This window comes from Eublepharis macularius, chromosome 8 (genome assembly GCF_028583425.1).
Source record: "Eublepharis macularius isolate TG4126 chromosome 8, MPM_Emac_v1.0, whole genome shotgun sequence".
Taxonomy (NCBI): Eukaryota; Metazoa; Chordata; class Lepidosauria; order Squamata; family Eublepharidae; genus Eublepharis; species Eublepharis macularius.
In genome coordinates this window covers 141,429,213-141,446,074 of record NC_072797.1, presented here as the reverse complement: position 1 = coordinate 141,446,074, position 16,862 = coordinate 141,429,213, and the positions used below count along the sequence as shown (strand labels likewise).

The 16,862-nt window shown below is 47.0% G+C and overlaps 1 protein-coding gene across 2 annotated transcripts in view; it reads right to left on the bottom strand.

Moving 5' to 3' along the window:
* The window catches only part of CORO2A (coronin 2A), a 97,997-nt gene that overhangs the window by 17,025 nt on the left and 64,110 nt on the right, over positions 1-16,862 (bottom strand). For both annotated transcript variants that reach the window (XM_054987164.1, XM_054987163.1), the window contains exons 3-4: positions 3,992-4,108; positions 1,139-1,288 (exon numbers count right to left, since the gene is read on the bottom strand). In XM_054987164.1, the coding sequence (XP_054843139.1) occupies positions 1,139-1,288; positions 3,992-4,108 (267 nt within the window). The remainder of the gene's footprint in view (positions 1-1,138; positions 1,289-3,991; positions 4,109-16,862) is intronic.

Here is a 16,862-nt window from a genome sequence, read left to right as displayed (position 1 = left end):
CAGAGTGGTAAACTGCAGTACTGCAGCCCAAGCTCTGCTCAGATCCTGGCGGAAGCCGGGTTCAGGTTGCCGACTCAAGGTTGACTCAGCCTTCCATCCTTCCGAGGTCGGTAAAATGAGTCCCCAGTTTCCTGGGGGTAAAGTGTAGATGACTGGGGAAGGCAATGGCAGACCCACCCCATAGCAAAATGTCTGCCAAGAAAACGTCGTGATGCGACGTCCCCCCATGGGTCAGTAATGACTCGGTGCTTGCACAGGGGACTCTACCTTTACCTTTTTACCTTATCTACTCTGCTAGTCCCAACAAAACACAAGAAGCCATTCAGGGCACTGAAGCTCTGCTCCCTCCACCCACCCAAAACATATTCAGCAACTGCTCTGGCTTGGGAACCTTCTGATTCATCATTTTATAGACAAGAACATAAAAAAAACTGCCCAGCGAGGGAGCCCAGGGCACGCTTCTTCCCCAAGCAGCCTCAGTCTATTCACAGTTGGAAATGGGGCTGCATGCTTTTGTTGTCTCCCTAAGGACTAGAAAGTTTGTTTTGCAGTTGCTTTAAATGAAAACAGAGATCCTTAGAAAGTTCATATCTGCCGCTAGCACCAGCCTGTACAGCCTTTCTGTACTCCATGGCCATTTCCACACACATTGAATAATGCACTTTTAATGCACTTTCGCAATCCTTTTGAAGTGGATTTTTTGTTCCACACATGGAAAATCAGTTTCAAATGTTCACTAAAGAGTATTGAAAGTGGATTATCCAACGTGTGTGGAAGCAGCCCATGTGGAGCAGCAGCACGTTTTTAAGATCTATATGCTACTGTTCCATCAGAATTGCAACAAGTATGCATAATAAAAGCAATTTTTGAAAAAATCCCAAGAATATAAACTCCCCCTAGGAATAAACGTTACTTCCCTTTCCTCCCATTTCTCCCCGGCAATTACCGGCTTTCCTATCCACCATGTCCGGAAGAGTTGGATTTCTGACCCCCATGATCGGGAAGACAAGACAGAAACTTGGAAGCAAAATTCTCTTCCCTTGGCACGGACGCACTACCTCCCTTTCCTATTATGTGCACATCCCACATGAAAACAGAAAATTTGGGGTTGAAATTAGTTTCCTAAACGACAATTTACCTTGTAATCATAACCAGTGCTGAAAAGGATGTTACTTGCTGTTGGGTGCCATTCAATAAGCCCCACCCTTCGCGCATGACCCAGAAGTTCCTTCTGCGCATGTGTAATGTTTTTGGTTAGCACATGATGTGGAATATTCCAGACTTTCACCTGAGAAACAAAATGGGGGAAGAGGCTGTTCCGTTAATTAACACTTCCACTGTAAAAGCAGCAGCAATTGAGACCTGTAACAATATTAAATCTGCAAGGGGGGGATGGGAGAGGGGTCCCCCCCAGTACATGCCCAGCTAAGCCCCTTCACAACTTCCTTGTGATCTTTTCCCTTTTTTAACTTATTCATTAATGATTTAGAGTTGGAAGTAAGCTGTGAAGTGGCTAAGACCGATAAGGCCCTGTGCGGACTGGGACCAGCGTATCTACGGGACCGTCTCTCCCCATATATTTCCCAGAGGACACTCTGATCACGGGACAAACAGCTGTTGGTGGTCCCTGGCCCCAAGGAGGCCCGCCTAGCCTCGACTAGAGCCAGGGCCTTTTCGGTCCTGGCTCCCACCTGGTGGAACGCTCTGTCTGCTGAAATCAGGGCCCGGCAGGACTTACTATCTTTTCGCCGGGCCTGCAAGACAGAGTTGTTCCGCCAGGCATATGGCTGAGGCTGGACCTTCGCCAGCTTGGAAAAAAGGGGTGTATAAAACCCTCCCTGTGAAGGCTGTCCACCATCTTAAATGTGTTGTTTTTAATGAACGTGAATTTTTACTTGTATTTTAATTGTATTTTTAACATGTTGTTATCCATCCTAAGCCCACTCGCGGGGAGGGCAGAATACAAATTTGAAATAAAAATAAATAAATAAATAAGAGCCAAGCTACACCATGTGATCAAGTGGAGCGCAAGTGGAGCTCAAGTGAACAGGGAGGAATACACGTGAGTCTGTTCACTTGCCGTTCAAGTGTCATTCGTCACTTGTAGCTTGGCCCTGAATTTGCGGATGACACTAAATTGTTCAGGGTGGTGAGAACCAGGGAGGATTGTGAGGCACTCCAAACGGATCTGTCGAGGCTGGGCAAGGGGGCGTCAACGTGGCAAATTTGGTTCAACGTGGCCAAGTGCAAAGTAATGCACATTGGGGCCAAAAACCCCAAATATAAATCCAAGAGAGAGATCTTGGAGTCGTGGTGGATAACTCACTGAAAATGTCAATACAGTGTGCGACGGCAATAAAAAAGGCCAACGCTATGCTGGAGATTATTAGGAAGGGAATTGAAAACAAATCGGCCAGTATCATAATGCCCCTGTATAAATCAATGGTACGGCCTCATTTGGAATACTGTGTACAATTCTGGTCACCACACCTCAAAAAAGAGATTATAGCACTGGAAAAAGTGCAGAAAAGGGCAATCAGAATGATTAAAGGGATGGAACACTTTCCCTGTGAAGGAAGGTTAAAGCGCTTGGGGCTCTTTAGCTTGGAGAAACGACGACTGAGGGGTGACATGATAGAGGTTGACAAGATTATGCATGGGATAAAGAAGGTAGAGAAAGAAGTATTTGTCTCCCTTTCTCACAAGACAAGAACTCGTGGGCACTCAATGAAATTGCTGAGCAGTCGGGTTAGAATGGATAAAAGGAAGTACTTCTTCCCCCCAAGGGTGATTAACACATGGAATTCCCTGCCTCAGGAGGTGGTGGCAGCTTCAAGCACAGACAGCTTCAAGAGGGGACTGGATCAACATATGGAGCAGAGGTCCATCCGAGGCTGTTAGCCACAAGGTATAGATGGAACTCTCTGTCTAGGGCAGTGATGCTCTGTATGCTTGGTGTTTGGGGAGGGGGGAATCAGTGGGAGGGCTTCTAGTGCCCCTTCCCCACTGGCAGACCTCCTGGTGACACCTGGTTTTTTGGCCACTGTGTGACACAGAGTGCTGGACTGGATGGGCCATTGGCCTGATCGAACATGGCTTCTCTTATGTTCACCTGCCTGTGCTGCAAGAAAAAGCAACGAGAAGGCCAGAAACGTGATGCTCCTCGGGCACAGCAGACAGCCAGGTGGGGGTGATTTCTGATAGGGGGGAAGCACCAAATAAAGGTTCTACCCATCACTCTCTGGACACGGCCTTCACATGAAGTGCATTTTGTTCTATGTCTAATCCAATTAAATCTTCTATTATATCCCAATTCATTCGTTCAAGTCCCACTTTCCTCTGCAATGAGAACCAAAAGTGGCTTGCAACAACATCCTCCCCTCCTTCACGTTATCCTCACAACAGCCACCCTCATGTATACCACCCGATCCCTCAAGGACTTCAGAACGGCATTTTAGGTTTTCAGCCACCCTATGAGGCATTTAGAAGAAAGATCACGACTCATACAGGAGCACTCAGTGAACAGGTCTGGAACCTGGGGTGACAACATGCTCCTTGTCAATCACCCCTTGGGGCCTTCCAAGCAAACAGCATCTTTAGAACCCATGCAGACGTGATGATGCCCTGCATGCTAGCCATGGTTCAAATGCTGGGCACTTCGTGGCGTGCTCCTGCTCTGCCTTGCACATGAATTCCCCTTTTATCTCCAGGGCTAACCATGGTTCAGTGTTATACCTGCCCCAACATTTTCAAATCAGTCCAGGGGTTTGAGCTAACCATGATTAGAAACAGTTACAGAACACTAATTATTGTCATGAAAAGGAGGTGGAAACTTGCATTCAAAAGGGTGAAATGAAGAGGCACAAGAGCTCCCGAAGCATTTCTCATCTCCTGTCCATGACGGGGGGTGGGGGGGGGGGGAGATCAGACAGCTTCCTATCTGCACCAGCCAAGTATTTCACAGACTCGAACATCCCGCCCTCCAACTCACAGAAGTGTCTTCAGAGCAAGAAGCGATGACGAAGTCGTTGAAGGGGTTCCACTTAATATCCAGCACATTGCCTTTGTGCCCACAGACGCGAGGGTAGTGCGGATCAAGTTTTCCTGTCTGAAAAGCAAACAGAAGAATTCAGTCCTCAAACTGCAGGGTCTACGACGAGGCTTGGCAACAGATAGCAGCCAAAATGAAGGCAAGGTTTCCAGAGCATAGCCGCCTTCTTAGTTTTATCCCAACAACTTAAAACATTATTTCCATCTCTTGGGGCCGCTTCCCACTCATATCCAATAACCGGTGCCACAGCTCAGCTTATAATGTGATAGCGCTACCTTTTATCTCAACCTCAAGAATAAAAATGACAAGGCTGTGGATTAAGCACGCACTGGAAAGAAGGGCTGAAAAGGAAAAAGTACACAAACTCCATTTGAAGAGATATTGGCCATTTTTAGAGCAGTGGGAGTGGTCTGAAAGTGTCCACGTCATGCTCAATAGAGACACATCGTTTTCTTTCCGGCAGCACATGCAGAAATACCTATTCTGTCACTTTGCCAGTGTGGTCACTTTGAACTGGGGGAAAGCTGGCTGTGAAGAGCACCAACTGGCTAGTACCTGTGGCATCATCACCATGCCCCAGTCCAGTTTTCAAAATGTTCTCCACGGAGTGATGGGGCAGACAGTGCCTCCTAGTGGTTAGAATCCTGGACTTGCAGTGGGAAGACCCAGGTTCAAACCCCTGGTGCTAATATTCCCACCCACCCCCACCCCGCTTCAACCTGTTTCACAGTGATGTGTGTTATCGAGTATTTTCCTCTTTGCTGTGAACCACTTTTGAGGAGTTTAGGGTTTTCAGCCTCTCCCAAAATTACAGCCGATCTCCAGGCTAGAGATTAGTTCCCCTGGAGAAAATGGCTGCTGTGGAGGGTGGACTCTATGGCATTATAGCCTACTGAGGTCCCTCCCCTAATTCTTCCCTCCCAGGCTCTATTCCCCCAAATCTCCTGCAATTTCCCAACCTGGAGCTGGCAACTGTAAAATAACCACATTATCACTCTAGCGGGTTCCTTGGATAATTAATCAGATATTTTTGGGTTGGTCCTGATAGAGCAATAGCGCTAAGCCGTGTATTTTAATGTATCTTAATATTTCATTATTGTTATCATCTGTTCTCAAGTTAGTTTTAACTTACTACCTTGTTAAATATTGAAAGGTGCCTCAAGACCTGAGGGTAAGTGGCGAGTAAAAATATCTCCCCACTAGCGCCGTCCTCCATCTGTTGAGCTCCACTGTAAATGCTCTGGTGAAGGTGAAAGGGAGGTACCTTGTGTATGTGTACTGTGCATTTTATTATGCCGCTGAGTATACGTGTATGTATATGTATTTTAAATGTTAGGATGTTTATATATTTGTAATTTTAAACGGTGTAAATTGTTAGATGTATTTTAAATGTATGCCAATTGTAATCCGCCCTGAGCTTGCTGGCGTGGGGAGGGCGGAATATAAATCTAAAAAATTAAAATTAAATTAAATTAGTAACAGTAACAACACTTCAGAATGTTTTTTGCGGGTTTTTGCAAGGAGACGGATCAATGTGTTAATGAATAATCATTCAATGCACCTATAAAAAACCCAAAGTGGACAACTTGTTTGATACATTAAGAAAAGAACGCAAGAATGATGGCTGATCCTGCATCTGCATGAACCAGCCCTGGGCAGTGTATGTATTTCCAACACAGGCAGAAACGTGAAATTCCCAGTCATTGTCTTAAGCTGGACACACGTCGTTGTCTGTAATTGTATCCAGACAGCATCCTTTAAACATTTTAATGAGAACAGAAATGTGTATTTCTTGAAGCGAATACAACAAGGGCTTATTTCCCCCCCAAACAAGGGGTCTATACCAGACTTAAATATTTTCCTCTGTGGTACAAAGTGGAATGAGATACAGAGAAGGCAGCTTAGTAGTTCCAGATCATACAGCTGATGCTGTATGTACGTGTGGAGGGATAAAACGCTGTTCTAAGACACAATTCCTTTCCAAAGGCTGCCCCCGAAGGAGAATGGCCTCACGCTGTATCCCTCGGCACTCTCTTAAACGCAAACCTCAAAGGCAATAGTGAGACGGGGTGTGTGTGTGTGAAAGTCGGATGCCAGTTTATCAAGTGGCAGTTTGCCACAGTGTGCCTGATGCCAAGGGGCATCCGACCACTCCCCGTCTCAGTATAAGAGAGCGTCTTGCGAGGAGTGGGAACATAAATCCTGCCCACTGAGGGACCAAGTTCACCTCAGGTTCAAGTGGCACAGCCCAGGGCGGCGGTGTATTTTTAATCATTTTAAGCCTTCAAATCCAGTCTCTCTACGGCTGAGAACAAACTCCAGAGGGGAGGGGAGGGGAGGGGAGAAACCAGCTGGAGAGGAAATGCTGAATGCTCAAGAGCCGCAGGATTCCTGGACCCCTCAACAGGCACGGGCCGTTCATCTGAAAAATCCCAAGAACAGCTGCAGCTTTGGACAAGGAGGCTGTGCCCACAGAACAGTTACAGTAAAGGCCCTGAGCTTCTTGCCACACCCTTTCCCCGTGCTTCCTCCAAGGAGCCCAAAGTGACATGTGTAGGATCATTCCATTTTATCTTCAGAACGACCTTGCAGTGATGGCTTGGTGAACAGACAGCCGACTTGTCCCAGGCCTCCCAATCAGTTTCATGACTGGGTGGGGATTTGAATCCAGAGCCTTCCCATTTAAGTCCAACACCCGACGCCACTTGTCTTCAACCTTCCCAGGCCTGGGCCCCATTGTACTGCAAGCGCGTCAGGGGAGAGAGTCATGTGACAGGAAGAGGGGAAGCCAGAGTGATGACCTCACTGTTTTCAAGGCCAAAACAGCCACCAAAAGAGCTGGGGCAGGAAATGCAAGCGGAGCAGCAGGGAGTGAACCACCATGAGGAAGAAGCCAGGGAGGAATCCTTCCCACCAGTCAAGGGACTGCACTTTGCTGCCCTTCACAGCACACATGCTAAGAAAGGAAGGAAGGAAGGAAGGTTATTGTCGGGTCTTGCCAGGTCCTTCCCAAACACTTCACTGCATCCCTCAGGGGTATGAGTCAAAGATGTTTTTATTAAAGAAAGATGCCAGTATCAAGAGACTACGACAGGAGAATTGGCTGCACTGCCGAAAGGTAGCAGAGCAGGGTCAGTTACAGGGTACTATCTCCGTCCCCCCTCTCGATGGGAAGAAGGGGGGGCCGCTGGAGGTTTTGGCGCGCATGGCATGGGCAGAAGGGAGGGGGAGAGGAAGGAGTCCTACTCGGTCTCTGCCTTTAGTCCAAGGTCGTTTTCCCAGGCTTCATCAGGAACTCGACGCCAAAACACCTTGCCTGAGAGAGAAGCGGTTAGCAACAAAGCAGACAGAATACAGGTTTCACTTTGCACCTGCTCAGAGGCGCCGCAGCACAATACTGTTAACACAGTGCAGTTGATGCACGGCCGATATGCTGACAGTTATTCCCTTGCTCTCTGCAAGCAGGTCCTTCCAAGACACAGCAAAAAGGCAGCTCTGTCGGGGCTTGAGGAGGTGGGTCACTGCAACCCATGGCCTGAAGACCACTGCCCTGTGCCTCATGGGGATCAAGGGCAGTGGTGACTGGGATGGAGCAGAGGACCAACTGAAGGAAGCCCAGCAACCCAGGGAAGATGGGAGGCTCAGAACAAAAGGAACAGCGCAAGGAGGAGAGGGGCGGGCAGACTCCGGTGCAATGTCATGAAATGGGAGCAAAAAAGCTCTCTCAGGCTTGCAAAGAGCCCCTTGTCTAAGCAACTGAGCAGGATCAGCAATTAATACTAAAACAAGTGGGTCAAATAAATCCACCCCACCCCCTGCCCAAACCTACATACATGGGAGCAACAGGCTGGGCAAGCAAATTAAATTCACCTGGTGGCAGGTGAGTTGTTGAGGAAAGGGTGTCCCGAGACTGTCCTACCTTGCCGCAAAAAACGAACAGACAGGCTTCTGAGAATCAGCAAAACTGATGGGCAGGCACCATTTATTTATTTTTAAAAGGCGATCCTTCAAGAGGGTGGGGTTTCCAGCCTCAAGGTGGGCACAATACAGGGGATGGATAACCCACAACTGAGGGAATAAAAATCACCAGTATCAATGAATAATAAATCTATTTTTGAGTATATAAATACCAAAGATGCAGTGTGCTAAAGTTACTATGTGCTTATATAAATATTATAAAAATCATATAAACCCTAATCAACATTCCAATTGAAGGTACACATAAATTAATTCAACAACGTCTTGATTATCGACCGTAAATACACAATCAGTGTCAGTCCAACATTTTCTGGGCATAATACAGTCTCTTTCTCTTCTTCTCAGATATTTTGGAAATAATTCAGTCTCTCCTCTTTTTTTTCTTCTAGTTGCGCAGAAGGTAACTCTAGTTACCTTAGTCTATAATCCTCTTGTCTTTTCTTTTACAGGTGAAACCATACACCGCAGGTGTGTGTGGGGAAACCCCCCCCCCCAACCAACCCAACAAGGGTCCAGCTACTTATACCGCTTGTTTCATCAGTCTACTTCCTCAGGGTCCATGAACCCGGTCCAATTACAATTTTTCTGAAACAGAAAAATGCTCTCAATAAAAATTCTCAATTGTTAATTTGTTCAAAGTTGAAGTGCATATGGATGTATACAGGGCTTTTGGGGGGGGGGGAAAGAGGTGGTGGAACTCAATGCCCTCAGAGAAAATGGTCACATGGCTTGTGGCCCCGCCCCCCGATCTCCAGACAGAGGGGAGTTGAGATTGCCCTCCGCGCCGAGGGCAATCTCAACTCCCCTCTGTCTGGAGATCGGGGGGCGGGGCCACCAGCCATGTGACCATTTTCAAGAGGTTCCGGAACTCTGTTCCACCAGGTGCCAGCTGAAAAAAAGCCCTGGACGTATACAAAACTCACCACATTCAAAGACAAATGTTTTACAAACACCAGTCTTGGAGCACCACAGTCTCCAGCCATGCGCAAAACCACACCCGGAAGCGGGCAATTTAAGCAACAAACAGACACTCACAATGCCAAAATTAAAGGTACAGAACCATCTAGTCTCAGCTAAGCAATGACATCTCGATAATGCTTATAAAAACAACCCCTTTCTTGTGGGGTTGAAAAGGTCTCATCTATCCACAACTGCGGCTCTGTGCTGAGCTTCTGCTAAAATATGGGGTGGGTAGCCTCTGTCAAGAAAAGCACCTTGCGTGATCTTACTCTCCCTGTGGTAGTTCCCGCTGACCGAGTTCCGTTTGAGTCTTAGGAACTGACCGTACGGGATATTATTTCAGAGGTGTCGAGGATTGTGTGAGCTGTATTCTAAATAGGAGTTCCTGTTGGTGGTCTTTTTATATGGTCTCACTCCGATTTCATGGTGGCTATTACGGTAGACCACATTGTCCAAAAAACTAATATGATTTGGGTCTGCTTGCCACGTGTGTTGAATAGTCTCATTGACTGAGTTCATCCATCCTCTAAATGTCTGTATCAGATCAGGACCTTTAAAGATAATAAACAAACCATCAATAAATCTCTTAAAGAGACAGATCCTGTCGTAGAAAGGGTTAATAGCCCAATTATATATAAATTGTTCTTCCAGTTGAGCCATAACAAGGTTTGACACACTAGGAGATGTGGCACAGCCCATAGCGAGTTTGGCACCAGACTATGTGTGAAAGCCCTCCACAGGAGCATCATAAGGCCACATTGTTCAACAGCAGTGCTGGGTGGGGGGGGAGTCAGTGTTCATACCATGCATACCATCAGAGAACCCCTTCAAATTCAAGAGACTGCAGTTCCCCCTCAAGGTCTGCTTTGCTGTGACGATCAACAAGTCCCGGGGGCAGACACTGAAGGTGGCAGGAATTGGCTTGAGGGAGGACTGCTTCTCACACGGGCAGTTCTACGTGGCCTGCTCCAGAGTGAGCTCACCCAGCAGCCTGGCGATCCCAGCACCTGAGGGGAAAACCACCAATGTGGTCTACAAAGAAGTCCTTCAGTAGAAAAAAATGGTACGTATTTTTCACTTTATTTATTACACTACAATCTTTTCCTTTTAAAATCTCTTCAAAAAATGTTAAATTTCAAAATTCACTTCATCAGTTTTCAGCATCAACACGTTTTGTTTGTGTTTGTGAAGCTCGGGTACTATGCTATTATACTAAAAAAACAACTAACCCACCCACCCCCCACAAACCAAAAAATGTTACATACGCTTAAATATTATAAATGGATTTAAAGTAGTTAAAATACTGTAGCGAAGCACGGGCATCAAGCCAGTATTTATATAAGTACATAGTAACTTTAGCATGCTGCATCTTTAATTTTTATATACTCAAAAATAGATTTATTATTCATTGATATTGGTGATTTTTATTCCCTCGGTTATGGGTTATCCATTCCCTGCATTGTGCTCTAGAACCGGGGGAGCGTCTTTGTCGAGTGTGGCCGCCAGGTGGGGCCTGAAGATCTCCCAGAATTACCACTGATCTCCAGACTACAGACACCACTTTCCCTGGAGAAAATGGCAGCTCGGGAGGGTGGTCTCTATGGCATTGTGCCCGGATGAGATCTCTCCCCTCCCCAAAACCCACTTTCACCAGGTCTTCAAAAATTTCCAGACCCAGATTTAACAACCCTCACGGAGTGGGAGCATCTTGTTGTCCCGTATCATGAAGAGCTTTGCAATTTTGTTCTGTTTAAGGTTTCGTGACTTCCACTTCTGAAAAGTTTGCAGTCACCTTAGTAGAGCCTTGCCTAGGGTGAATTAAAATGGCTTCTGAGCACAGAACTCTCCAGGCCTTCATCACAGATTGTCACTGACAGTCAACCACATGCTTGCAGACCAGCTGATAACAGGTTTTATGGGAAGGGTAACCTTGCAAGACTGACTGCCTTAGAGCACATTCAAATTGACCAAGGCTCAAAGTTAAGATACTGAAGGACGTTCCATTTTCAGTTCGGAAAAGAAGATTTAAGTATAAAAAGTTCGCAGCTCTTCTGAGGGAACGTGGAATAAAGTATAAATGGCTATTTCCGGAAGGTATCTGGTTTAGTTATAAAGATCAAGCTTACAAGATAACATCAGAAGATCAACTAAGGGATTTTGAGGACAAAAACCAAGAATTTCAGCAAGACACCAAGCAAGAAGAAAAGGATTTGAAGTCTGAAGGGGGGGGGGGGAGGAATGAGCACTGCGGTTGCAGCTGCTCAGAGAGAACTGTGTCCAAGGCCCAGGGGACGGGGGGAAGACTTAATTTGGATTGTAATCTGTATTTTGCAAGGTCAACTACTCCATCAATATCTTACAAAGTTTTAATTTTTTAATAACGGCAGTATGAAGGGAAAGCATTATTTGTAGTGTAGTGTTGTTATATATTGTTGTTTCTTTTTCTTTCCTTTTCCTGCCCCCCTTCTTTCCCTCTGTATTGTTAGTTAATGTAGATAATAAAAATAAAAAAAATTCAAAAAAAAAAAAAACAAATTGACCAAGGCTCCAGCATAAAGCAGGAGCTAAGTCCCACATCGGTTTGTTACACAGAGATGATAATTTGTTCAGCAGCCGTATCTGCTCTCTGATGAAAATCCATAGGCAAGAAACATGGGTCTTTCCAGAACAACCTTCTTTCATACAATAAACATGCAGCTATTACTCAACAGTTGTGGGAACTCTGGAAATTTTCCCTCAAGGAAGTGCTTCTTGGGAGGGGGGAAAAAATCATCTTTTCCAAACACTTAAACACCCTATACTTTGATACTGGGACAACACAATTTTTTTTCCAGGTGGCATGCCTAGGGTCACTCTAAATGTTTCTTCTTTCGTGAGTTCGCCACGGAGCCAACCCACTGGGCCAACATAGACTCGGGCAGACACAGAGCAGCACTGGGGAATAGCTGGCATTAAAAAAGGAGAGCTCAAATGGCCTCAGAAAGCTGCTGCCAGGGGAAGGAAACTCTTACCTTTATCCCAAGCATTTCCCCCGCCCCACACGGGGCAAGCAGAAAGGGGAAAACTCTCCCTGCCCCGCCCACACACACTGTCTTTGCACAGGGAAAAACACTTGAAAGAAAGACTAGAGCTTTTCTTCCCCTGGCAGCAGCCTTCTGAGCCCATTTGAGCTCTCCTTTCTAAATGCAAGCCACTCCCTAGAGCTGTTGTGTGTCTGCACAGAGCCCAAGTTGGCTCTGTGGCAACACATGAAGGAAGTAATGTGTAGAGTGACCCCAGTTCAATGATTTGCAAAGCCTTGGTTGGTTGGTTGCAAGAGTCTAAAAGGCACCTAACAGCTAGTGCCCAGGACGTCAGTTATGATAAACAAGCCACCTCCTTTATCCATGTTGTGATCTTCTCGACTAATCAAGTAGGACCTTTGGACTTAATCTGCCGGTTAGCAATGCGTGCTTCTGTTCGTCCGTTCGCACTGCAACATGGGTCTCTGCCTTAGAGAATGAGAGCCAAGCTACAAGTGACGCCTTACACAGGTTGGACACTTGTCAGCTTCCCTCATGTTTTGATGGGAAATGTAGGCGTCCTGGTTTTACACCTTGGCTCTTCATTACAGCTACAAGACCAGGATGCCGACATTTCCCATCAAAACTTGAGGGAAGCTGACAAGTGTCCAACCTGTGTCAGGCGTCACTTGTAGCTTGGCTCTGAGACTTCAGAATCCCCGTCAGGGTCCCTCTTTTCAGGCTACGCTTCCACAGGTCAAGCACTGCACCGGTCTCAACACCTGGGAAAGACGCGACACATCCGGTAACGCAGCTCCTCCCCTGACCACTGAGATCTCACAGTGAAAGGTGTATATCATCCTGTGCGTGAAGTTCAAACACCAAACCTTAAGGAGGGTGGGGGGAATGCAAAATATTATTTATTTAACTATGTTTTTATCCCGCCTTTCCTTAGGTGCTCCCTGCTCCCTGCATGTTTTCTTCAGCATTAAAAAGTAGTTATAGGGGGTGGGGCTCTGAGCTGCAAAGCCCAGGTGAGCTTGATCTCGTCAGATCTCGGAAGCTAAGCAGGGTCGGCCTTGGTTAGTAATTGGATGAGAGACCTCCAACGAAGACCAGGGTTGCAGAGGCAGGCAACGGCAAACCACGTCTGTTAGTCCCTTGCCATGAAAACCCCACCAAGGGTCACCATAAGTCAGCTATGACTTGAGAGCACTCTCCACCACCACAGGGGGTGGGATTGCAGTAGGAAGATGGTTGACCCTTTCATATGCTGTTTCCCCAGAAGACATTTCTCCCAGAGTTGCTATGAGCCACCAAAAGACCAACAACAAGACCTTGTCCTTCCCCTCCCACCCCAAACAGGTAATGCAAATTCAACACCAGGAGCTGCTGTTGGGTTCCAGATTTCTGCAAATCCAATCCAACTGCATTGTCTATTGGATGCTCCATTCTGTTGACTGGATTGACTTATACTGTGCAATCCGCCTAGAGTCCCCAGTGGGTATGAAGAAAGATGGTCGCTGCAGCTGATTCAGTTGGAAGCTCTGCGGATTTCTACGTTTTAAGGTAAGTTTTAGCCTTCTATCAGTCTTCTCTGCCTGCGGCTGTGTTTGTTATTAGAGCTCCTCTGTTTTTAGAGCTTTGGGGAATGCATTTTAAGCTGAGAAACTCTCCAAGTAGAAAAATAACAGCCTATCTGCTTTATTTACTGCTTGGTGTCTGAAGGTGTTAAAGGCTCCCTTGGAATTTGGCGTCCTATTGGGGTCTATCAGGAGAACTTATTGGCCGTCTTGGGGGTGAAGCAGAAAATAACCTCTACAACTGTTAAAGACTTGCTTTGGTGGCTTATGAACTTTAAAACTTAAATCTAAATCTGAACTTTCCCAAACCATCCCCCAATCATTTAAAGCCACGGGACCTGAGCTCACAAATAGCTACGAACTATGGGGCAAAAAAGAGCACGCCTGTCTGAGGGGGGAAACGCAGGAGGGCTTTTATGCTCCATTCAAGCTCCAGAACAGGTACGAGTGCTTGAAGGGCACTGCCGAGGGGCTGGAGCACTTGCCGAATCACAGCCAAGACATCTTAACGGGAACTTCTCCTCCACCATCCCGCTCCCTACGGGCCTTGCAAATGTTCAGGCGCAGTGAAGAGCTGGAGTTTTCAGCTCCTCGATCATCTCTGGCTGCAGACACCCTGCAGGTTATTTCACCGGCAGGCAGAAATCCTATCTCTGGTTCAGAGGAGGGAGGGAGGGAGGGAGGGAGAGAGAGAGGGAGAGAGAGAGAGACAGAGAGAGAGAGAGAGAGAGAGAGAGACTCTGCCCCCAGCTGGGCTAACTGATGCAAAGCCAGCAGCTTTATTGAATAAGCAGAAGGTTTCTAGGCAGTTTTCCTTCTCCTTAGTCTATGACCCCAACAGTGTGGTAATAAATGCGTTCTCTCTGAAGAGAAGACACATTGGCCGATTCCAGATGGCCAGAAATTGCGGTTTTTCTGCGGAAATAATCGCTTACCGGCCACACGTTCACTTTCGTCTCCATCCGCTTTGTCTCGCAGTGTGCCGTGCCATCCCACTTCCAGATCTTCGCACGGCCAACTGAGGTACCCGGGATTGGTTGTTTCCTCCCCGTCACAGTTGATGTCGGGGGCCTTCATTGGTTCGCATTTCATTTTTTTAAAAAAAATTTTTTTACGTGTTTTGCGCAAATGCGCAAATGTGCAGGTATGCGAATACGCAGCGTCAACTTTTGTGCATTTGTGCGCATTTGCGCAGTTCGATGTGCACAAACGTGCGACTGCGCAAATGGTACCCGGTTTAAAAAAAAAATTAAGGGAATATTGTTGCCGGCCGGCCGGCAAAGGAAGGAGGGAAAGGGGAGGGCCTCTCCACGGCGACGAAGCGTCCAGAAGTGTGCAAACCCACAATACGGCGTTCACACCGTCTGCTTCTGGAGCGCAACACAGCGCCATGAACCGGAGGTAAGCAGGGACGGGACATTACGGGTTTTTACGAGTGAGGTCGCTGGAAAAACGAAAGCACTTGCTTTATTTATGCCCATCTGGAATCGGCCATTGATTGGAGTGCAAAAATGAACGCAAGGCACCACCTAGCTGCCATCCTTAAAACTACTCCAAAGTTCCTAGACGTGGTTAGGTTGGCAAGTTTAATAGGCACACTGCGCTATGAGTAGGGTTGCCAGCCTCCAGGTGGTGGCTGGACATCTCCTGGAATTACAACTGATCGCCAGCCGACAGACATCAGTTCCCCTGGAGAAAATGCTGCTTTGGAGGGTGGACTCTGTGGCTTTACACCCTGCAGGGGTTCTTCCCCTCTCTAAACCCCACCCTCTCCAGGCTCTATCCCCAAATCTCCAGGAATTTCCCAAACTAGAGCTGGCAACCCGAGCGATGAGTGTTTCCTCCATTTTCGTACGGAAAGAATCCCTGCCTCTAGGCTCTCAAAGACGGGAATCAAGCTTCAAAGGCATTTTAAGAATTCTGATATGCTGAGGCTATCCCCGAAGTTTGGTTTACTTGAACCTAAGGAAAGTATACAGAATTCAAAAATGTTTCCTTGGGTGTCACTACAACCCTTCCAGCAACTGCTGATCACCCAATACTTCTTGTTCCACTCTCCCTGATGGAGGTCTCTAACCTGAAATCTAACATCTTCACTGGATTGGAAAATTCAACCTCATCACTCAAGCAATCCGAACTATCTAATAAGCCATCTTGAGAACCTGATAAACACTATGAAGCAGGGCTTTTTTTCTGGGAAAAGAGGTGGTGGAACTCAGTGGTGGAACTCAGGACCGCACAATGACGTCACTTTGGGTCAGCTGGAACAAGGGGGCAGTTTTTTAAAGTTTAAATCGTGCTCAGCGAAAATGGTCACATGGCCGGTGGCCCCGCCCCCTGATCTCCAGACAGAGGGGAGTTGAGATTGCCCTCCGCGCCACTGGCGCGGAGGGCAATCTCAACTCCCCTCTGTCTGGAGATCAGGGGGCGGGGCCACCAGCCATGTGACCATTTTCAAGAGGTGCCGGAACTCCGTTCCACCGTGTTCCAGCTGAAAAAAAGCCCTGCTATGAAGGATCTAAGACGAACTTCAGAAGCCAGTGAACTGGGGGTGAGCTCCAGCCCCAACTCTCTCAAATCCTTGCAGGAGCCCCCATGGGGAGTGGACACTCCTTTACCTGAAGCAAGTTGTTACCCCTTGACATCCATTATTAAAATAAACAAGGAGAGCAGGTATTCTAATCTGGCAGTGCCAGTGGACCCACCTAACTTAGATGTGATAACTGAAGATCTTGCTAGCAAGTCAGAGAGCCACACAGCAGCATGTACACCAGAGGGTCATAGAATCCTAGGTCTGGAAGGGACCTCTAGGGTCATCTAGTCCAACCCCCTGCACAATGCAGGACATTCACTCTTTGACTGTCCCAGTGACCTCTGCTCCATGCGCAGAAGATGGCAAAAACGACTGAATATTCAACTGAATATCGATTGAATGTCCAATACCAACTGAATATCCAATTGCAACTGCTGTCAGCTCAATCTTTAAAGTTACCCCACTTAACGAACCAGGAGCTTATATGCGAAATAACCCCATTAGTCAAATCTAACACTTGACTAGCAAAAGCTCATGGGGGCGGGGGGGGGAAGGGGTCCAGAGTCTTTCCCTAGAAAATAGAGTTTTTGAGAGAGTGGAGGAGGTCTATCCAAACATTGACATTTTGCTAGTTAGAGACTTCAATGCCAGAGTGGTGCAAGGTATTAACAGTTTCATTCAAAAAGAACAAACTCACATAGTGGACTCTTGATATCTGCCGTGGTCCTCATTGGATGTAACTTTGAATAAGAGTG